Genomic DNA, 23844 nt, shown 5'->3' with positions numbered 1-23844 from the left:
TTACCTATTCCAGTGCCACCTTTCATCGCCCTCATCAGTTCATTGGCTCTCTCCTGGCAGTGGAGTGATTCTAACAAGTACAACACATAGTCATCAAACATCAGGTGAATAAGGTGAAAAGATCCTGGTGACAAAATAATGTGAGGAAAAAAGTGAATGCCATTTGCATGAAACTCATTGGCATTTACAGTCCTGCTATTACTCACTTAATTGTGAGCCCCAGGGGAAAGAAAAAAGCTATGGTACCCAAGGGAGGCAGTGGGATGAACAGCTCTGGTTGCAGGCAATATGAGAGGTGCTACCAAAGACCCAAAGAGGCTGTCCATGGGTGTGAAGTTGCACTGCTCCTGCCCTCCTGCCAATCAGTTGTTTATAGACAAAAATGCTGTTCCTTTGAGTCAGTTTTGACTTCTGGCAGCTGTTCTCATGGTTGTCTCAGCCTTCCATCTTTCCAAGGTGGTAAAATGAGGACCCAGATAGTTGGGGGCAATTTGCTGACTCTGTAAACCACTTAGAGAGGGGTGTAAAGCACTGTAAAGTGGTATATAAGTCTAAGTGCTATTGCTATTTCTTGGCAGCCTTTTTTGAAAGTGCTCAATATTTCAAGGGCTAAAAGAACTGACAGGGCCAAGTTGATCTATCTGGTTAGAGTAATACTAGAATCAAGAGTTGTTGATTCCTGGCCTCATGCTTTAATCACTACACCAAACTGGTGGTTAGCAATAAAAGGAAATGTTATAAAAAAGAACCATTGTGGTTGTCAAACATACTGGGCACACCAATGAATTAACTGCAAATCTAGGGCAATCAAGGAACTTGCTTCATAATAAATATGATAAGGTCAATCTGCTTTGTGTCATCTCACTTTGGTGCTTTTGGTTCAGCTCTATCACTGGGCAGTGTGATCTTTTAACTATTCTTCCCCAGCTTCTCCTCAATTGCCTTCTAGTGGACAAAACACATTTATTTATTACACCCTGCTGAATCTGACAACTGAGTGCTCAGTTTAGAATAATGGCACCTTTAAGACGCAAAATATAAAACAAACAAATTAATAGCAACATAACCTGAAGAAAATGAATGCATGTGTCCTCAAACTGGTAAACTGGCAGAATCAGCTGGTAAACTGGCGCAGCTTCCAAATTTTATTTTATTCTTTTGTTAGACAACTATCCTACCATCCATCCAAGAGCTCAGGGTGATGAAGACAGCAGTTCTGTTTTTCGGTACAAGAATGACTTTGGAGGGAGGGACTGGCCCAAAGTCATTCAGGGAGTTTTTACAGCTGATGTATCTTCATGGTGTTCCTACAACCCCTTAGCTATGAAATCACACAGGTTCTGTCAGCAGTATGGCATACTGGCTCTACATGCAGGATGGAGGATGGATGACACTTGGTTTTTAACTCCGATGGTACTCATGATAAAGGCCTGCATCCAGATAGACTGGATTCGGCTTTTCTAATCTGCAGTTGAAAATTATCAGAAATGCAAGGCACCAGATTATGGAAGATAAAAAAAAATAGAGCACCCTTCCCTGGGGGACTAGAAAATTGCTGTGTCTAGAATGACCTTTATAATAATTATCAATTTCAGCCAGAGTTAATGGCTGTATTTTTCAATCTCATTTGATAATTTGATAATCTAGACCTTCTGTTATATATCAGTTCCCAAAGATTTGAAGCAAATGCAAAAAAACCTCCAGCCGATCTGACTTAAACTCAGTCAAAACCTGGACATGCTTGAGGACAATATTCTAGTATGATTGCCTTTCAGTCAAGCCTACCTTGGATTTTTCTTTTGTTTCTCTCTAACTTCTCCTAACACATTCATAGGGATCTCTTATCAAATAACTATATAATATGTAGGGAGAAATTCAATATTAAGATGCAAAAATAGCTCTGATGCCTACATTAGAGTTAACAATTTTTTATAATGTGAAAAAGTGTATTCTGATACTGTTTTCCACTTCCCTCCATGCCAACATCAAAAATGACTTCACATTTTGTCCTATGGGATTAAAGGATCCTTGACAGATGGCTGTCTAACCTCTAACTGAAAATACCCAATAAAGGGGAGATTGTCTGGATAGGCAATTCTACCATCAAACTCCTCTCATTGTTAATTTCAACTATTATCTTTTTATATTATGCCAATAATGAGGATGATCATTTTTGAGAAGAAAAACATTCAGGCTTTTTTCTACAACCCTAACCCTTTATCTGGGATGCGGTGGCTCAGATCAGGGGTGGGTTGCTGCCAGTTTTACTACCAGTTTTCAACCTGCACGTGTCAGGCGCCTGACGCACGCTGCACGCACATACACTTTTCAATGTAAGTTGTTCTTTGCACATGCACAGAACAATTTACAGTGAACTGCACATGTGCAGTCACTAAAATCCAAAATGGCAGTGACTCAGCGACAGTGATGAAACCAGTTAAGAGGCGTGGCAGGCCTGGGTCATTGCCCGTTCTGAGACCTAGGCCTGAATTCCACTACTGGTTCGGCCAAATTGGACCCACCTCTGGCTTAGATGCTGAGCTTGTCGATTAGAAAGGTTGGTAGTTTGATGATTCGAATCCCTAGTGCCACATAATAAGTGTGCTCCCATTACTTGTCCCAGTTTCTGCCAACCTCGCAGTTCAAAAGCACGTAAAAAATGCAAGTAGAAAAATAGAAACCACCTTTGGTGGGAAGCTAACAGTGTTCTGTGCGCCTTCGGCGTTGAGTCATGCCAGCCACATGACCATGGAGACATCTTTAGACAGTGCTGGCTCTTTGGCTTTGAAATGGAGATGAACACTGCCCCCTAGAATCGGGAACATTTACCTAACTCTTTATCTAAATCATCACTTTCTATTGTGATAGAAAGTGATGATTTAGATAAAGGATGAGGGTCGTAGGGAAAAAAAACAGAATGTTTTCCTTCTCCAAAATGATCATCACCATTATTATTGCCTTCAACTCCACTTGAGCTCATTTGCTCCTTGAAAACAGCCACTTCCCAACTTTGTACATATAGAAAGATATGGAACTTCTTCACTTTTTTTTTTTTTTAATACTATGGTACAAAATTGCTCTTCTTGAAATCTCAGGAAGAAAAAAGTACCGAAGCTAGGGGCACTATGCAAAGTCATATCCCGAATTACTCTTGTGCCAAAACAGGACCACATCAAGAGGAACTGCGGGGCCACTTTCTTCAGGTAACCTGGTCTTTTTGCAGCTACCTGTCAATAAAAAGAAACAAGTGATCCAAAATGTGCTTATAAGGTATCATCCAAAGTGCATGTCAATATTTTGCATATGCTACATTCTTGTTAGAGAAATACAGGCTGTAATATGTTGGCTTGCAAGGTGGTCTCTAGATTAGAGATCTTTGTTAATAGAGAATAGCATGAACCTATTTAGTTAAAATTGCAATTGTTGGCCAAAATATGTCAAATCTGATTGGTACTGGCCTTAATATTAGTATGGAATGTTGCATTTGGCACAACAGTATAAGGCTGATAATCTAATCTATATCTTCTTTGTCATATGAAAGTCTTAGTTGATAAAACATGATAAGCAACAGAGGTCAATATATACAGGCCAATCTGAAGCTGATGATGGCATATGGAAGAGTGTGAAAGAAGTAAATGGTAAAGAAGATGAATTAAAACTTGAAAAGACAGAAGGAAATACAGCAGTGTTTTGTGAAACTAAGTAAAAAGTAAAAAGTGTCATAGAGGTGATTGAAACAGGGATGGGAAGCTGGGAGTTCGCAAGGTTTCACACTGGAGTATAAGACAAACCAAGATTTTGAAGAGGCAATTTTTTAAAAAAAGGTTTTGCACTCTGCAGACCTCCCAAAAACGGCCCATTTTTCACGAAAACGGGCCCGTTGTTTGCCAAAAAAAAGCACATGAATAGCCTTTAGGAGGCTTGTAGCGTGCTCCTGGGGGCTGGGGGGGGGAATGAGCAAAAAACGGCCTGTTTTTTTCGTTCATTTTTGCCCTCTCCAGCCCCCAGGAGCACTCTGGAAGCCTCCTAAAGGCTATGCATGGCCATTTTTGGAAAGGGGGTGGGGTTTCAGGAGGCCAAAAATGCTGTATTCACTGTATAAGACACACCCAGATTTTCACCCTCTTTTTTGAGGGGGAAAGGTGTGTCTTATATTCAGAAAAATATGGTAACTTTTTATTGTCATATTTCAATTTTATTATTGTTCAAATCAGCTGTCTTCTATTTTTTTGCTATTTTGGGATTCCCCTGATAGATTTGTACAGTGAAAGCAGTACTCCAGCAATCCCAAGTGATACCAGATAATTTAGGCAAAGCCCATGAACCCAGATAAGCTCTAGCCAAGGTAGGCCACCTTAGAGTTTCCAAATCGGTGCTGAGTCAATATGCTCTTTCTCTGTTCTCCCATATAGTTGCAAGCAATCAATCACTTACAACTTAAATCTGTGTTGCAAAAGTTTACTGTAATTATTGTGACCCACAGCAAGTAGATCTGGTAAGCAAGTCTTGAAATCCAAACCATCAAGCACTGAAAACAAACAAACCATTTGCTTATACAAAAATATATTGGTTACATTGCTCAACTCCTTTGCTAAGAAGTTGCTGAAATTGGTTCAATAAATAATAGGTGTGCCATTGTTTTCAACCCATAACATTTAAAAATAAAAATATTATTTTCTGATAAAGTTCTTATCAAAAAAATTAATATGTTAGAACAGAGGGTATGGTAAGGAAAAAGGACTATAAACTTGTTTCATTGTTATAGAACAGTTACAGTTATCATATCAAAGATATATGGGTATGAAAACAACCCCAAGTCATGTAGAGCTTCAGAAAGAAACATACCGTAACACATGATAATATTGTTATTTCAAATAAAAAAGAGTTTACTACAAACACCTCACTCCCCTTCCTGCTACCAGATGACTCTGAGCTACTGTTCCTTTCCAGTTGTGGCTGGAGACAGCTGAAGTTTATTGGTAGAAATCATAATTTGCATGCAAAAGATCTCCATCAGTGGTGGGTTTCTACCAGTTTGCACTAGTTCTCCCAAACCGGTAGCTCTGCCGTCAAGCAGAGAGAGAACTGGTTCTTTGTTGCTTTGAAAGTGGGCCTGCCTGCCTGTCCCTGGGTTATATCTAGCTTTATTTCAGCTTCTGAAGCCCAGCTGATCAGGAGCTGCAGATTAAATTGCTGCTCCTCAGCTTTTTTCCTTGCTTTCTGAGCAAGTTTCTTTCAACTGCACACACACACGCTCAGCGTACCAGTAGGAACACCGGTAGGAACCCACCACTGGTCTCCATCATCTCCTGACTGAGAAAGATCTATTTGAAAGACCAAGGAGCTGCTGATTGTCAAAATAGACAGCACTTAAGTGATTGGACCAGTGATCTGCCTCAATATGTTAAGCTTCCTATACACCTGTACCAATGCTTTGGCCAATGAGTGATTGACATTAGCAATAGCAATAGCAGTAGACTTATATACCGCTTCATAGGGCTTTCAGCCCTCTCTAAGCGGTTTACAGAGAGTCAGCATATTGCCCCCAACAATCTGGGTCCTCATTTTACCCACCTCGGAAGGATGGAAGGCTGAGTCAACCCTGAGCCGGTGAGATTTGAACCGCTGAACTGCTGATCTAGCAGTAGCCTGCAGTGCTGCATTTAACCACTGCGCCACCTTGGCTCTTCATCACCAACCCATTGTCTCCCGAGCTGAAGGAGGGGGTGGTGGAAATCCTCAAGTCTGGAAATTGCTTCAAGAAATTGCCTTCAGCTCAAGTTCTTAGATTAAAAATTAACCAGTACTGGATTTAGAGCTCCACATGTGGAGGTTTTATGAGGTCTTACAAACCATGTGATTAGCTTCTTCCATCCTTTGCGTGTTTTACTGACCTTCACAACACATCTATCCACCATGGAATCTAGCCATTCGATGTATGATTCAATGGGTGACTGGTCTTCCAAAAGGTGATCAAATTCCTGATATACTGGCAAAATAAAACCCAAGGAATCCAAATTATTAATGGTGTTGTCTCTTAGATGACAAATGAAAGCAAATGTAGAATGAATAAAAATTGCTTAGCTAAATTGAACAACAGAACATTAATGCTATATTTAAGAAGAGAAAAGCTAAATTGTTTCTCATAACTATTCCTATTTATTTATTTAAAAGATTTATACAGTTGCCCAGTTTATAACCACTCTGGTTATATAAAGTCCTTCTTCCCTATAATCAGTAGTTTTGCATGATTTTTTGCTACATTTCCCAGTATTGTTTATCTATAAGGAGAAGTCAGACTCCATTCTGAGAATCATTCTTCCACAGCTAATTCAAGACTCTGACCCTTCAGACAGAAAAGGTCATGCATGAAATTCATTTAGAAATGCATCAAGAGGCTATTTAAATCCAGGATAGGCAACACCTTCCCATCAGGAAACATTCTATAGAAATGCAGTAACAGTTGCAATACTTTAAAAAAATTGTGATTTCAAGAGTGGTATGAGAAGTTTAGATATTATTTGAGCACAGGGGTTGTCTTCAAGGACATATGAGGAAAATAAGCACTAAGTATCGTTTGTTGTATTTTTACTTTTATAAATATTGTATTTTTTTTGCAACTGTCCAAATTATCTTATGATGCACATAAATGGTATCCTTTTCAAAACATGGCATTATTAAGTTGCAACCCAAACATTCTTACCATAAACAAATGTAGATATTTTGAATTATGCACGAATAAAATGGACAAAAGCTGTCTGATCTCTAGATAAACATGACTGCTGTGTTTCGTAACTATCACAAAGCTTTACAAACACATTAAAAATCATGGGACTATAAAAATATGGTTGGATGAGGTCAAAGGTTTATATGGACTGTAATTCTATGTAGACTGTAATGGCCAATGAGATACATGTTGAAAGCTCATAAATAGAACATCATGGTGAGAACTCCCTTCCACAGTTGCTTCCTGCTAATTGTACTTGCTACTGAAATATTATAGGCATTGGTCATTCATTGACCAGATTATTTGCAGGATTACCTCTCCCTAAGGATTCCTAACCTGTTTTACCAGATTGGATAAGTGGGTACATTTCTAGTTCCCTCCCTTAAATATTGCTATCCTTATAGGACCTTGTGCCTTCTCCATGTCAGTCCCTGCTGTTTGGAAGACCCTTCCTTCTGAGGCTTGGCAGGCCCCCACCCTTTTAACTTTCCAAAAATCACTTAAGATCTGAGTGAGATTATGAGATGTACTTGAAAAAGCTATGGTGGTGCAGTGGTTAGAATGCAGTATTGCAGGCTAGTTCTGTCCACTGCCAGGAGTTCAATTCTGACAGGCTCAGGTAGACTCAGCCTTCCATCCTTCCGATGTTCTTATTTAATATTTTTAAAAAATCCTGTAAGGTTTCTGAAAATAATTCTTTACTGTATTGCATATCAGTGAAATATTCACTTGTCGCAACCACAGTCCTATACTCGATCCTTACTAATTAAAAATTCATTAGATGTTTTTTCACTCTGAAAACTGAGATGAAATGGTATCCAGCAAGTGTCCTTCCTTGGAATAGAAGCATCCTGAACCATTCAGGGAAATGTCCAGCCTTGCTATCAAGTGCAGGCTTCTTCAGAGATAATTATCCATATAAGGAACCTCCAGTCCAAGTCTCTGCGTACTTGGAAAGCACCTAATCTGCACAGCTTTTAATTGGGCATACATTCAAATATACTGTTCCTTGAAAGAATGTTTGAAAGATGAAATCATTTCTTAAAGTGCAGCTAGAGTGTAGTCATGAAAAAACGTTTGCTTAAAAGGAATTGTAAAGTGGTAATTGGAGGAAACAGGTTTTGGGATGTTATAAGTAAGAAATGCTAATGTTCATGCTAGCCACTCTCCTGTCATATTAAGGAAATGTGAATCTAGGTACCATTTAGTTTTAAAAATACATCTAAAGAGGCAGAAATGTCATGGGGAATTCAGAATAGCAACTTTATTATGCATGCTTATTATTAACATTGTTATAGGATTTGCTTTTAGTAAATATACCCAAATTGCATAATAAAACCCTTGTATGGAAGTGCCCTCCCCTCTCTACTTTGCACTGCCCTCCCCTACTCTACTTTGCACTGTGATAGCTAAGCTGCTGGAGAGCAAAGAGAAATTTAACAGAAAGCAGAGAAAATGTTATGGAACCAATATTTCTCCCATGTCATCTGTGCTATCATCACATTCAGAGGAGGTGCGGTTGTGTGTGTGTGTGTGTGTGTGTGTGTGTATGTGTGTGTAGGGGGTCAGAATCTTTTATCATCTGAACTGATTTTGGAAACAACAATACTGGTACATTCTGTTTTGTTAACATTTGGAATTAATTTCTCTTAGTCGAAAGTCCTATAGTCTTACATTGTATTATAAGTTTCCTGTGCTCCTCTTGCGAATCTTCCATGGTGTACAGTGTTTGTTTAGTGATACTGTTAAGATCCACATTCCTCCAATCTTCCAGCATTTGGAATGTAATGTCTGCACTGTGGATCACAGTTCTTGAAGCCTATAATCCAATTTAAACAACTCATTAGCTTAGAGTTTATTACCTTAGATAATATCACATTATCCCTTTATACGGTTTTGTGGTAGGGTTCTGCTAATGTGATTTTTCTCCTTGGGTTCTGGAAAAGTCATGGAGTGCAGGAGGTAATTTGAATATAACTTTTCCCAGTCCAAATTGGAGATGTGGAAGTTCTAAATTTAAGGTAATACTATACTTCTGCTTCTTTTCATTTGAGGAAAAAGGCATGTTTGTCATTTGGAGAATAATCAGTTTCTTCATTATGTCCCTTAAATTCAGACTATTTGTACCTTGACGTTCACTTTTGAAATGATCGCAATGATTTAAATAGTACATTAATTCACAATTTCAAAATAATTGAAACAATAACTGAAATCCTCACACATCTATAATAAGTACAGTACCTGAAGAATATGTTCAATATTGGAACTAGGCTCTATTTCAGAGCAGGTCAAATACTAATAGATCTGAATGAACTTCTGTTAACATTTTGACCAGTAACTGGTCACAAGTACATAGAAAGGGAGGTGGGGTAGAACATTACAGAGTGTTTATAACTTAAATCTGAGATGGGACCTTCATGCATAACAATGGACTTACTCAGTAGAACTGCCCATATTTCCATTCAATCCATGCAAATGCTATTTACTTAGCTTTAAGTTAGTAAGGGAGGTGGATCTATGACAATGGCCATCTTGCCATGGCCAACTCGCCCCAGCCAACTTTCTCCGGCCAACTCGGCAGAACAAGACTTACACTAATATCAAAGAAATGGTGAAATAGAATAATTAAAGAAAGGATGCAAAAGGAGGGACAAAATGAAATGTGAATGACAAAAATTAAAATATTTTTTATTTTAAATAATTAAATTGAATTGTTCCTTTGTGAGTTGTCCTGCGGCAAGTTGTCAGTGGTGAGTTGGCCATGTCAAGTTGGCTGAGGCAAGTTGGCCCATTCCAACGGAAAGCTGAGGGGAATTTCATTGCAACTATCTACATTGCTTTTGCTACTGCTACTAAACATTTCAATGTAGTAGTGAATTAGAGGCTATTCAAAATATTGGGGCAAGACAGTTTTGCTCAAAGTGTTTATAAACTGCTTACAGTTTATAATTTGGTCATAAACGGAACACAAACAATTGATGAGATGGGGTAAAACTGGGACAGTAAGATAATGCAAATATTATTTTCAACGTGTCTCCTTTACAATTTACTGTAACTCTCCAGTTAGATAACAGCAAGGAAAGAGGTCTATAAAATGAGAAAATATCAGAAGCAATATTACAGATGTAATCAAAATGCTATTTAGTTTGGCATTCTGGATCTCCCAGAGGTCAGTCAGATAATTTTTAGGATTCAATGAATGGATATAAGGGTATAAATCCTATTTTACATTTGCTTCTTAGCAGCTATTATTTGAGGCCTGCTCTCTGAGGTTCTAGAATTTGCATTGAGAGATTAGTCATCATGAATAGGCGATTCTTCCTAGAATATGGAAAATAATTTAAGTTAACAACTAGCAAGCAGGTATGGCTTTTCTGCTTCATTTAACTCTGAATGCTTTTTTTATATCAGTAAACAAATCCCATGTAAAAGTTGTGATTTCACAAATGCATGTAAAGACTTTATCTGAGAACTAACATATGTGTGCTTGCTGAGGAACGAAATAAACTTATGACAAAAAAAGGATAAAATACCTGACATAGATGGTTTAACGATGTCTGCCTCCGAAGAATCTGAGAAAATCTTCTGGATACTGACAATGAGATGATCATTTATGTAGTTAGCTAGAATGATTACTTTGGCACCAAACAATACATCCTATATCTTCATTCAGTTCTGCTAACAGCGTATCTTTAACTGATTTTGTTTTGTAAGAACTTTTTCTTTCAACAATATTTATATCATTAGATATGTTTGTTATGGGAATATGCATATTTTAGCCATTTTAAAAAAATAATGTTTGGGATAGAAATCATTATCCAATAAAATCAATGACCTTAAATCCCATTGGAAGTTATCTATTTATGATCAAATTAAAGTAAAATGATCCTTAGTTCTGTGCTTCTGCAAAAAGTTCCATGTGTGCTGATATGCTAGTTCTCATGACCAGAAGATCTCTAATAGGGGTATTCCCTAGAAGTGTCAAAGGTAACCTTAGATTCATAGTATTCAAAGCCTTCTCATTTCTGAAACAATTCTACCCTAGATCTTCAGATTCCATCTGAATGAAACTGGATTAGTAATTCCACTTTCCATTCCAACAAAAATTGAAGTGATCCTCCACCATAGAAACTCATCCTCTCGTTGTTAGGACTATTGATACCAAGTGAACTAAGATTCTCTGGTTTATGATTAGTGATTGCAGTACACAAATGAGGATTAAATGTACTGTATGTTATGAGCCACGGCGGTGCAGTGCTTAGAGTGCACTACTGCAAGCTACTTCTGCTGAATGCTGGCCTGCAATTTGGCAGTTCAAATCTCACCAGGCACAAGATCGATTCAGCCTTCCATCCTTCCGAGGTGGGTAAATTGAGGACCCAAATTGTTGGGGGCAATATGCTGACTGTGTAAACCACTTAGAGAGGGCTGTAAAGCACTGTAAAGTGGTATATAAGTCTAAGTCTTATTGCTATTGCTATTATGTAAGCATATTGATAAGGCCATGTACAGAATGAAATCCATGATATCTATCAATCTCTTTATCTATTGGTCAACAGTATGACATTTTATATCCATATTTTCTTGGATAAATCCTAATATTGTAGATATACTGAGGTAGTCAACTTTTTATCACAGGTAAATAAATAGTATGCTGAAATCTATTGCATTGCTTGTAGGTATGCCAGAGATGTTCAAATACTACATGACTTCACTAAAGTGAAGAGAATCCACACTGATCTCTCCAGTTGCAACTCTGCTTTGCTAAGATCAATTCCAAAACATATACTAAAACATATTCATTTTGAGGAAAGGAACATGCCTTGGGTTATTTGAATAAATTATTAAATTACAAAATCATGTTGTTGAATGAGCCATTTTCAGAGTCTCCTCAACAAAGGTGCTTTTAATCATTCATGCTGATCAGTGGCTAATCCATCTCCTAAATGATATTTTTCCCTCCCTTTTTCAACTTCGCTCACATTTTCTGTCTTAAAAAAAACTTGTGATGTGGAAGTTAGCAGGTATAAAAGGAGCAGGATTTATGAAATAAAGCAGGTTTTCCCAAGATATAATGTTCAAGGCAGGCATCTACAGAGTGTAGTGCCCTTCCTATGGAGGTGGTATTATTTGATCATCTCCATTTTTTATACTTTGACACCTGAGGCAAAGGCCTTGGACTCTAGTTAGAAGAGGCGCTTGATTGCTTGCATTTGAGAGGATTTTTAATTTAGTCCACAAAGACAGGAGACTTATTAATTTATTGTAACCGATCTGACTTTATCACTATGACCAGTCAGAGATATACACTCCAGAGGTGGCTTTCAGCAGGTTCTGACCAGTTCTGGAAACCTGTAGCAAAAATTTTGAGTAGTTCAGAGAACCAGTAAATATCATCTCTAACTGGCCCCATCCCCATCTATTCTCTGCCTCCCGAGTCCCAGCTGATCGGGAGGGAATGGGGATTTTTCAGTAACCTTCCCCTGCCATGCCCACCAAGCCATGTCACACCCACCAAGCCACGCCCACAGAACCGATAATAAAATTTTTTGAATCCCACCACTGATACACTCATATTACTGAAAGAATTGACAAAATGAATTAGAGATGATTAGAGATTGATAAATTAGAGATGCAATGATATTGTTCTTTTAAACCATGTCAGAGACATAAGACACAGAGCAAGTGTTAACCATTTTTTCAGGCATGTATGTAATTTTGCATACTGAGACTTTTAAAAAATCATCAAAGTATCTCATAAAAGTCCTAAACATTTTTGGCCATATCATGCCTAAGATCATGTGAGATTTGTGGCATTTTTACATTTTGGAAGATTGCCAAAGCTTTTTTTTTTTGGTTTAATATATATTCTTTTGACATCAAAAGACACAGTGTTGCCTACTCCTTACATAAAATTAAAGAATGCCTTCAAGTTTATTCTAAATATTTATTTTCAAAATTTGAATAGCTTTTTTACATAAAATCTAATAATTATTCCAATCTTTCTTCATTTCAGCATCCTGATTTTGGAAGAATAAATGTAATTTTATAGATTAAAAAAATAGGATTGGGCCACCCTTAAATCTACTGATAGATCCTGCGCTATCTTCCACATGTTCTTGAGGTAGGTATATAAGAACTTAACCACAGCACAGAATATATGTGTTCTATAACTGCCCTTTCTGGTTTTTAAAAAAATTACTCATAGAACATAGAGTGGACTGATTTGATTAAGAATATTGCTTTACCACATATGTAGTGGGAATTGAATTCTTTATCTGGCCATTTTTAAAAAAAAAAATCCTTTGCATTTTTAAAAAAAAGTTCTACTGGTGCCAGGAATCATACTGCCTTTTGATTAATATCTTTAACTTAATGTTACAGCATCACAAACAATTTTTCCACTTGTATTAAGAAAGTATGTAACACGTACATTCAAACTTGATATTTCGTAGGTTTTCAGGCAAGTCATGAAGAGCTACCTTTAGCCATTCATCCAGTTGTTTGGCAAACTTGCGGATCACCTGTGTTAAGCTGGAAAGAAAAATACTATTTCAAGAACATACATTGAGAGTCTTTCTTAGCAGAAGAAAACAGGAAAATATTTGCTGTGCAACTCCCCAATTCTTAACCCTATAGTTCAAAATTGGTAAATCTTCCTTTCCTGATCTATCTCGTATTAGTTCCTCAACTTTGTGAGACCTAATTTCCAGTTACATTCATAGGATTGCACTGAGAATAGTATATATCATGTTATAGCTACCTAATAATAAGGAATCTGAAAAGGGCACCAAAGTATACAGAAAAAGTAATCTATAGAGTTCTGAAATGAATAACTACAAATTCTTGGATCTGCTGTTTCCCGTCCCCCCGATCTTTTTTTTTAAAGTTATATTCAATTTTTCAAAACTATGCCACTTTTCAAAATTATGATCCATAATTGCTGCATAACATTAATTTTCAGTGGTGTTTAATGTTTAGAACTTAGAAAAATAAATGTTATCGCTACTCCTTCTTCTTCTTCTTCTTCTACTACTACTACTACTACTACTACAACTACTACTGCAACTACAGTTATGTACTTTAGTTAACAGGAATAACTGAAACAGATTGAATTAAATGATTCCATTGCTATCTAGGAAATGTCGTGGTTAAGAACTGAGGACAAAAACACACTGCCTTGTTAGCCTCTCAAATGGTAATAAAACAGGCACACAAGACATACTGTACTGCTGAGGGCATTTCAGAATAGTGTAGAGGGTCACACCATTTATAAACATTGTTCTCAGGCCACAAGACCATCCAGAGGTCTCAGGGTTCAAGAAAGTATGTACAAGAAGATCTAGCCCTTAAGATACTCTGGTTGGGAAATATGGAGTAGAAGTTGAACTCATCAATAGACTACTAATTCCAGAAGGCTGGAATATAAAACAATGTAGGAATGAAGATCTGTAACACTCACAGAAAAGCATTATTTAAGATGGAATTTCAAGGAAGAAAACCTGATAAATTAAAAATGTTGTTGACTGTACTTGTATTAAAAAGACCGCCAGAATGGTAAAAATTTTAGAATTCAAAACTGAAGCATGCAAACTGAAGCATTGCCCATGTATTTGTCTTTCATTCCTAAATGACAAATTCTACCATTCCTTCCCTGACATTTGAACTCAGTCTGCAGTATTCTGTCAAACCCATTTGATTATATTATTCACTAGCTGATAACCCGGCGTTGCCCGGGTATTTATTTAAAGGGAGAAAATGTCCAGAACGAATGTAATTTCTAATGTTGGATTTTCCCTCTTACCAGAGGGAGCCCCCTTGTGGAGTACTGTGAAGCCGTTACCATGACAACTCCACCGCGCTGCATAGTAGAAGCCATTTTACGACAGTAAAGTAGAAGCTATTTTAAGGCACAACAGGCTGTATCTTAACAGAACACTCCCCTCCCAAGGGAGGTTAGGGGTGTCTTACCCCCACAGTATTTGTTTCCACAGAGTAAGTCATCTGTGTACCAAGTTTGGTTGAAATTGCTTGAGGGGTTCCAGAGACACAGACACAGCCATTTATATATGTGTGTGTGTGTGCGCGCGCGGGTGCCTATGTGTATATGTATATGTATATGTATATGTATATGTATATGTATATGTATATGTATATGTATATGTATATGTATATGTATATGTATATGTATATGTATATGTATATGTATATGTATATGTATATGTATATGTATATGTATATATTCACTTGGTCTTATGTTAGAAAAATTCTTCATTTAAACTGAATAGAGGGGCATATGTCGCAAGCAAACTCACACCAATACACTCACACAAAAATCGGTCTATAAAATATACTCACCTATCAGGTAATGCTTGCAAGACTGTTGGCATCAAAACTCCAGAAATAGCTTTATACAGTATTGAATCACAAACTCCAACTATATTTACTACAGTGGAAGACCCCAGTACAGGAAGCATGTGAGGTGGCATCCCTTGCCAAAAGTGCAGAAGAAAACTTTGAACCTAGAAATGCACCCAGACACAAGAAATAAATGGAATGTGTAATTGTTTTATTATTATTTGTCTATGTTCTAGAGTGGCAGAAAGACACTTCTGATTTTCTTTTTGCCAAACACCATCAAATGGTATGTTCCACCCATGGCAGTTTGCTGATGAAAAAGGAGATGGGGGAAGAGTTGCAAATAAAGGGTGGGTTCTGTTTTCTTTCTTTCATGTCCATGTACCACTGGGTTTCATTCTGCTCATCAGCCTTGCAAGATAGTCCAGATAAGAAGCATGCCCAAATAAACTATTTATACATTGTTGTGAGGTTACATTAACAGAATCTGGCATGTCTGAAACTACATTTATCCCCCCCTTGTATTTACAGCCCAAAAAACTAGGGTGGGTACATTGTGAGATGTTTGTCCCTTTCCATCTGCAGGCTCAGCTGCTTCTTATGTACATCTGTTCTCTTGGCTGTGGCTCTTCCCACATCTCCCAAGGGCATTCCCACATACCATTACACCAAGGGTGTCAAATTCAAGGCCTGCGGGCCAGATCTGGGCCGCAGGGTGCTTAGATTTGGGCAGAGGTGGTATTCTGTTGGTTCGTCCTGGTTTGGGTGAACCGGTAGTGGTGGCAGTGGGAGGCTTCCTCCACCCACCCAGACATTATTAAAAATGCTCTGTACATGTGCAGAAGGTTCTGCGCATGCCCAGAAGTGCCACATGTGAGCGAAATGAGTGCTCCCGGTTTTGAACTGGTAGCGAAGTTTAGAGCATTTCATGCCTAGATCTGACTCTTGGGGCCACTCTGGAAACAGTTAAAGTTTGGCCCGCAGTGCCTCTGCCAATGAAAACTGAGCTCCTGGGCTCCAGGACATCGAGCTGCCCATGCCCACCCTGGCCACACCCACTCAGCCCCCCAAGGTTAAACACATCCCTGATGCAGCCCTCAATAAAATTGAGTTTGACATCCCTGCATCAGGGGTGGGTTTCAACCGGTTTGCGGCGGTCCCCGCGAACCGGTTGGTTGGCGGTCCCCGCGAACCGGTTGGTCGGTGAACCCGGAAGTAAGTAACTTCCGGGAATGGCAAAGGGCCCACCCGTCCGCCCGCGCTCCTTACCGGTCTTTGAAGGCTTCTGCATTTCCATGCAGGTGCATGACACATACAGCGCCTGTGCGATTCTCCGCAAGCAGCTGGAGCATCGCGCAGGCGCTAACACGCATGCGTGAACTGCGCGCATGCACGAGGACGCCGCCGGCCCCGTTCCAACCGAACCGGTTGGAACGGGATAAGCAACCCACCACTGCCCTGCATTACATTAACAAGGAGCCCTAACAATTTTCCTCTGAAAGTACATGTCCGTTGACAGCAATTTGGTTCCCTTTCAAGGTTAACAAAAGAGTTTTCCTATCCAATATGGAAGCAGTCAAAATGAGGAAAGAGGCATTACACTGAGGGGTAGGAAACACTTAAATCATCCTGTATAGATTACAATTAACTTCAGGCTATCATTCATTGTAAATATATTTAAGACCTAAATCTAAATTAACATCACCTTGTGGTGAGATGGGCAGCAAATAAATTTAATAGATAGATAAACAAGCAAACAAATATGACCTTGCCCTGAACAAGAGATTTGTGCTATTAGAAGGAATTAGTTATTCTGGACTGACTACATAAAAAAAAATCATATGAATAAGAATTGAAAGAGAAACAAAAAGCAAAGAACTAGAATATGTTGTAATGTTGGAGTTTAACAGAGCAAGTTAGCAGGAACTTTGGAAATCAATATTCTGTACTAGTTTAATTGATCTTAGTGTTAAAAATGGCATCCATTTTAAGACATATTCACCAAACTAATATTGCAGAACTAATTATAAGATTTATTTCAAATATTATTGCATATAAAACTGAGCCATAGATATTCTCAGCCTTATGAATCATAAGTATATGTGTACAACTTTATATATAACTATAGACATGTGTATATAATAGATATGAAATACTATATGTATATCAGTGGTGGGATTCAATTTTTTTTTACTACCAGTTCTGTGGGCGTGGCGTTGCTTGGTGGGCGTGGCAGGGAAGGATACTGTAAAATCCCCATTCCCTCGCCACCCCACTAATCTGCTTTCCAGCTCCATTCTCCTGTGCAGGGCAACAGAAGAAGACCCATCTGATCAGCTGGGACACCAATCAGCTGGGACTCGGGAGGCAGAAAATAGATGTGGGGCAGAGCCAGCCAGAGGTGGTATTTGCCAGTTCTCTGAACTACTATAAATTTCCCAGTTTGCCAGAACTGGTCAGAACTGTTAAATACCACCTCTGATGTATATACTTAATAAATTTCCATCCTCCCTTTAATTCAGGAGCTCAATGTAATGTACAAAGCATGTCTTCTTATTTTCCACAGCTCTGTGGGAGCCCATGAACTGAGAAAGAATAACTTTCCCAAAGTCTTTCAGTAAGCTTCCATGACTGAGGGTATACTAGAGTCTGGATAAGCCCACTACAGGGAAGAGCTTATTTATTCTGTTTTCCATTTATATTATCTATTTTTATTTATTTTATTTATTTAGAAATTTTATATTGCTACCTACTAGCATATGATGACTCAAGGTTACAAGATCATAAAAACACAATATAAAAGAAAGAAAAAGAAAAAGGATAAAAAAGGAAAAGAATAAAAGAATACCCCCCCATTCCCATGCCAGGGACAACACATGTTAATATTAGCCATTTAATGGGCTCAATCCTGCTCTGGTTTACCCAGGCCTGATGGAAGAACCACAACTTCAGGGGCCTTCCTAAAGAGTTAGAGTGGCAACCAGTCTAATCTCCAAGGGAATGATGTCCCACAGAGAGGGAGCCACCACAGAGAAGGTCCTTCTTCTGGATATCACCAGATACATCTCCTTAGGGGATGGGATCTGTAACATTCCTTGCCTCCCTGCTCTTATCTATGTAATTTTAAGTAGTATAGAGGTTTTTTTTTAGTCTTCTATCTCATTAATACTTATGATCCAGAGGTGGGTTGCTAATTTTTTTACTACCGGTTCAGGTGCGTTTGTGCGTGACGTTTCTGTGCATACGCAGAATCCTCCAGGTGGGTGGGCGGAGCCTCCTGCCGCCTCTGCTGCTGGTTCGGACGATACAGGCCAAACCAGCAGCAACCGACCTCTGTTCTGATCTCAATTGCTCATCTCCTCCATCCTTTTATATAAGCCTCTTTTTTGTACTGCTGTCCTTCCTAATTTATTTTTCAGTACATTGCCTGATTGCACCATTTCTTCAGCTTCCCTGCCTTGAAGCATCCTGTTCCTTAGCTTCCTTTATTCTCAGAATCTTTTTATCCAACAGAACTAACACATTCTATTAGTTCCAACAGTTCCAATTTTCAGTGGGAAACATTTTGAACCTTCAGAACAATGTAGTCAGTCAATATAAACATTTTCATTACCATCGATAAGTATAACTGAATGAAAACTATCCTAGGAAAAACTTTTTACTTCATTACAAACCTCATCAAAGTTGGCTCTTATTACAGTATCAAGTATCCTTTGACAATGTGTTCTGTACATCATTATAAAAGTAGATACCTAGAAAAATAAAAAAGAGCAATTCTTATTAAGGATGTCATAATTTAAAACAGTAACATTTCTAGTATAATCTATCATGATCTCCAGTTCCTAACAAATTCCTAGCAGCGGAGACAGACGTGAAGAAGGTTTAATCCTTAAGGCAGCAAAAATACTATTATCAAGCTCAGGTCTCACAAGCTGTAACTATAAACCTTAATCCAGATAGAGCCTAACCTAATACCCACATATCTTGGTTTCCAGATCAAGCTGCTAAAAGGGTGTCGTCTTTGAGTCAGAGCGTTATATTTCAGAAAGTCTGTTTATCACCAAATGTACATTATTCCAGCAGAAGCATTCTGGACTAGAAAGTTACTCCTTCAAAATTCTGAATTCCCCCTCAAGTCCTATTCTTGAGAAATTGTCAAATTGTCCATCCAATTTCTCTCTTTGTCCATCCAATTTCTCTGTTTTAAATGTTTCTCAGTTAAAAGCATTTAAGGGAGGACGAAAGTATTTGGGGCTGGGCATGAGCCATTTGCCCAAATTAAATTATTCCACTACTACCACCACATATTAACTGCATGTGATTTCTTCCTCAGAATACCTAGTTGCAGCTTTGGGTTGTAATTAAGTTAGGGATATGATGCCAGGAAAAAGAATTGGTCCTCTGCCTTTTTGCACTAATCTACTTTCCCTAAGTTGCTGGGTTTGTGTTTTTTTACTAAAGAAATATTGGAAAATTCAATCATGGATCTTTAATGTATTGTCTACTATGAACCAATACAAGCCTCTTTCATCTATAGATGACTGAATAAATGCCATAAATTATTTGTTTCAAGTACAGTGAGCAATCAAGTCCTTCATAAATCAAGTCACAGTCTTCTTAAACTCAATCTTTTGAAGAGGCACTTTTTCATACTTAAGTTAGCCTTTCCTCAACTGAGAAAAAGCAGAGACCAAAGCAAGCCAATGAATATTTTACTAGCGTCACCTTCTCTTCTGGCAGGCTGGCTGGCAGATTTAGTTCTTTGACATTTGGAAATTCTGGCAGCAACGTCCCAAGTTTGGATCGTGGTGAATATGCCACTGTCTGTTTGATTACTTCTTTTTTTCCTGTTTCATTGACCCAGGCTGCTCCTTTCTTAGAATACATCACGTCATAATACTGGGAGCTTTCTTTCACTGCAATGCCATAGTAATGGTACCTGAAATGTTGAATACACACTTTTTTTAAAAGAGAGAGAACTTGTTCACTCAAGTATGGTTAAAAAGGAAAATTGCTAACAAAACAGACTTCATGCCAATTTGCAAGTTAATGCCTGAGTGCAAATTCACCATCAGAACATAAGCGTGAGGATTCAAGTTGCCTAACAAGCTGCATTTTCCATCCACAGGAGCACCCAGGAAAGATACAAATTGGCAGAGCCTGGTGCTTTTGCCTCAGCTCTAAGCCAGATATTTGGTAGAAGCAAACACCTTCTTCTCTACTGTGATAATAAATTTGTTATATGGCAATTAATATTTTTCTTAAGCTCTCTAATACATGCCCCTTTTAAGAATAGTCATAGAGTTGCAATTTTTACTATATGCTTTAACTGTAGATGGCAGCTTCCTTTAGAACAGAGGCCTTCAAACTTGGCAACTTTAAGACTCGTGGACTTCAACTTCCAGAATTCTGAGAGTTTAAGTCCACAAGTCTTAAAGTTGCCAAGTTTGAGGACCCCTGCTTTAGAAATTTGCAACTTCCTTTAGAGGTTTGCTGGCAGAGCTTTTAGTTGTTTGTATTACTAAGTATTGTGATGTTAGGAGGGTTGGATAAATTGAAACCTAAAGGTAATTTATGGCCTCTCAGACATATTTTTGCTGTGCCACTAGATTCATGCTGTCAATACTTGTTGGTATGCTAACAGACTTTCATAACACATTTTTTAAAAACAAAGTAATCCATAAAATAAGTATATTAAGCCTCAAGTATTTTTTTTCTAGTATGTTTTACATAATCTCCTCAAATCTGTCAAAGGGTTGAAGATTTAGTTTCAATCCTTCCGTGATGTCACCTTGTTTCTGTCACACCACCGTTTGCCTCCTTCTTTTTCTTTTAAAACGTAGCCTCCAATATAAACACGTATGTGCCTGAGGGCTAGTGATTCAATAGCTTACGAGAAGCATTGGGAAAAGATAAAAGAAGCTGTGGTATTGGTCCCTCAGCATCGACAGGTGTATGACTGCTAAACAAAAATTACTGGCTGAACTGGTCTATGACATCAGCATCCACAAGAAATGCTGCTATCTATTTAGCCAGCAGTGCTGAAATAGTGATTGTCCAGTGCCCCCATAAAAGGCACCGTGTTCTCGCATTCATTCTTCCTACACCCCTTCATTCAAGCCCTGCTGAACTCTACTTAAAAGGTATTACCTTCCTTAGGAAGCTGTGATTGGATGCTATTCTATTGCACAGAACATCTATAACGGCAAGTGTATATTTCCATACTCTATAAAACCGCTCTGATGCATTAAAATCGTCTGGGGATAAAAGGTTAGGAACATGGAGCCTTTATATGTCATGGTGCAAGAATACATTACAGAAAAGATAAATTGACACGATGGCAACACACTTCTACACCGAGCCCAAACACCATCATTGGACAATAAAAAATACTGCATCACACCAGTCTAACAGGAAGGCATAGCAAAGGGCAAACAACCAACACATATCTCACCTGGCTAAGGGAAGCAGCAAATCTTACCTGTCAAATTTTGATAAGCATTTATAATAATTACCCATATTTTATAATTCATCAGTATATTTGTATTTCGAAAAGATGCATTTGGTCTTATGTTTTTTTTTAATTGGGAACCACACATTATCCAGTCTGTTACTCCTCCAGTGTGAAATATGACCATCATGTCTCCTGCAGGCCATAACTATCAGAATTCCAGGAGAGATGAAGAGCAGATAAGCAAAGATGGGGCATGGGACCAAGCAGACAATATAATTCCAGCTTGTGCACCGATTGGTAACATGGCCACTACTCTTGGTATGTGGAATGGCGACTGCCACTTTTCTTAAGCTCTGGAGAATGGTAAAGCAGCGGCATACAAATTGTAGTCCAAAGTGACCTGGATTCATCAGGAAGCAGTACTTCTGTACCTTGAATAGCTGTGTGGAAAAGAAGATGTTGTCCCTAGTCGAAGCAACCTCTTCTATGCAATTATTAGCGGTATAGAAGCCTAGTCCTCCATTACAACTGACCATGCTATGTCAGAGTTTTTGCTTTTCTTATTGATGGGCTTTCTCCTCGCCACACATAAGTATTTGCCATAGACATATTGCATAAAAATATTCTGCAATCACACTTCTGTAACACGCTTAACCTTTCTATGATAATGAAACACTCATTATTGCTTACTTTGATTGGCCTCTGGTTCCTAATCTTCGTGTCGTTAACTGTGGAAACTGTTGTCTTATTATCTGTAAATTATAATTTAATAATAATTTCATGTTAAGAAACATAAGATCCTATTCCAGTCATGTATATTTAGTCATGCTTATTTAATTAAGTTTATTTATTGTCATTGCACATCGTACAACAAAATTAAATGCTATCTTCAGTGTACATTATAATTATAAAAATAAAACACAAACACACATCTTTCATATTCTATATAATTGAAATTGAAAACCCGACATTGCTTATTGCACTATACCATAGAATTCAATATAGTTACTGCCCTGGGATAGAAGCTGTTTTTCAGCCTATTTGTCCCTGTTTTTATTATCCTGTACCGTCTGCTAAATGGTAATAGTTTAAAAAAAAGGTGCCCAGGATGAGATGGATCTTTAAGAATGTTTTTAACTTTCTTAAGACAGTTTTCTCTTATTTGAAGAGAAAGTAAGAAAAAAATTAAAACAATTCATTTATAAAGAGCTGTTTTAAAATCACGTATTTTATATCACTGGAACATATTACAGAGCACAAATTATATATGCACACTTGGAAAGAATGGATAAAATTGCTATCATTATTATATATATGGTTGTACTATTGTCTATAGCTGTGATAGTTTATATATTTTGAATTTTCCTTACCTATCCTTACAATAATCATCTATTAAAAAAAAACAACTGGAGTGGAAGATTATTTGCAGAATGTACTATTTATTGATTTAAAAAGAGAGCTATTTTAGATAGGCCAAGTTTGAAATAAGAGGGTTTTCTATTTCAAACTGGAAAACTGAACTTATAACTAGAACAGTGATGGCGAACCTTTTTTGGCTCGTGTGCCAAAAGCGGGGGGAGCACAGGGGGATCATGCACAGGTGTGCCACACATGTGGGTGCTTCCCCCCTCTGCGTACAAGACCAGCGCTCCCCCTCCCACTTTTTTCGTGCTTTTTTCGCCCTCCCCAGGCTCCAGAGGCTTCCTAGAAGCTCAGGGAGGGCGAAAATAGCCTCTCCATCCCGCTGGAGGCCCTCCGGAGCGCGAAAAACCGGCCCTATGTGCAAACCGGAAATTCGGGAACAGCCTTCTGGTTTGGCCATAGAGTTGTTTTTCGCCCTCCGGAGCCTTCAGGGAAGCCTTTGGAGGATGAAAAATGGCCTCAAAAGAAGGCCAAAGTCAGCTGGCCAGCCAGCTGGCAGAAATGCCTCGCGTGCCCTAACAAATGGCTCTGTGTGCCACCCGTGGCACGTATGCCATAGGTTCGCCATCATGGAACTCGACTATACCTGTTTCATTTTTAATTTTCGCTGCACAACTCTTTAACTGGAATCCCACTAAGATTTATCTGATTAAATTATTATTATTTACATCCATTCCATAAACATTCCCCTTTTTTGCATCTTGTTAGACATGGAATCTTCCACACAGTCTAAGCCAAAATCAAAAACGTCTGTAAAAGGATCTGAGTCAAAGTATCATGTAAGTACCGCGATGTGCCATGATTATTTATCTTTCATTTTTACCACATTTGCTTATTGATTGATTGTTTGATTGACTGATTAAGTAACGGGGAACCAAAATGC

General features: G+C 38.3%; 1 protein-coding gene across 1 annotated transcript in view; it reads right to left on the bottom strand.

Moving 5' to 3' along the window:
* RFX4 (regulatory factor X4) overlaps positions 1 to 23844 on the bottom strand; it is a 56673-nt gene that overhangs the window by 12353 nt on the left and 20476 nt on the right. Inside the window, exons 4-13 of the mRNA XM_032222001.1 lie at positions 22230 to 22291; positions 19811 to 20024; positions 18760 to 18837; positions 15086 to 15249; positions 13161 to 13261; positions 10261 to 10319; positions 8402 to 8546; positions 5895 to 5989; positions 3110 to 3227; positions 5 to 124 (exon numbers count right to left, since the gene is read on the bottom strand). Of these exons, the coding sequence (XP_032077892.1) occupies positions 5 to 124; positions 3110 to 3227; positions 5895 to 5989; positions 8402 to 8546; positions 10261 to 10319; positions 13161 to 13261; positions 15086 to 15249; positions 18760 to 18837; positions 19811 to 20024; positions 22230 to 22291 (1156 nt within the window). The remainder of the gene's footprint in view (positions 1 to 4; positions 125 to 3109; positions 3228 to 5894; positions 5990 to 8401; positions 8547 to 10260; positions 10320 to 13160; positions 13262 to 15085; positions 15250 to 18759; positions 18838 to 19810; positions 20025 to 22229; positions 22292 to 23844) is intronic.

Source organism: Thamnophis elegans, chromosome 7 (genome assembly GCF_009769535.1).
Source record: "Thamnophis elegans isolate rThaEle1 chromosome 7, rThaEle1.pri, whole genome shotgun sequence".
In the NCBI taxonomy this organism is placed as follows: Eukaryota; Metazoa; Chordata; class Lepidosauria; order Squamata; family Colubridae; genus Thamnophis; species Thamnophis elegans.
This window is presented reverse-complemented; position numbering and strand designations above follow the sequence as displayed.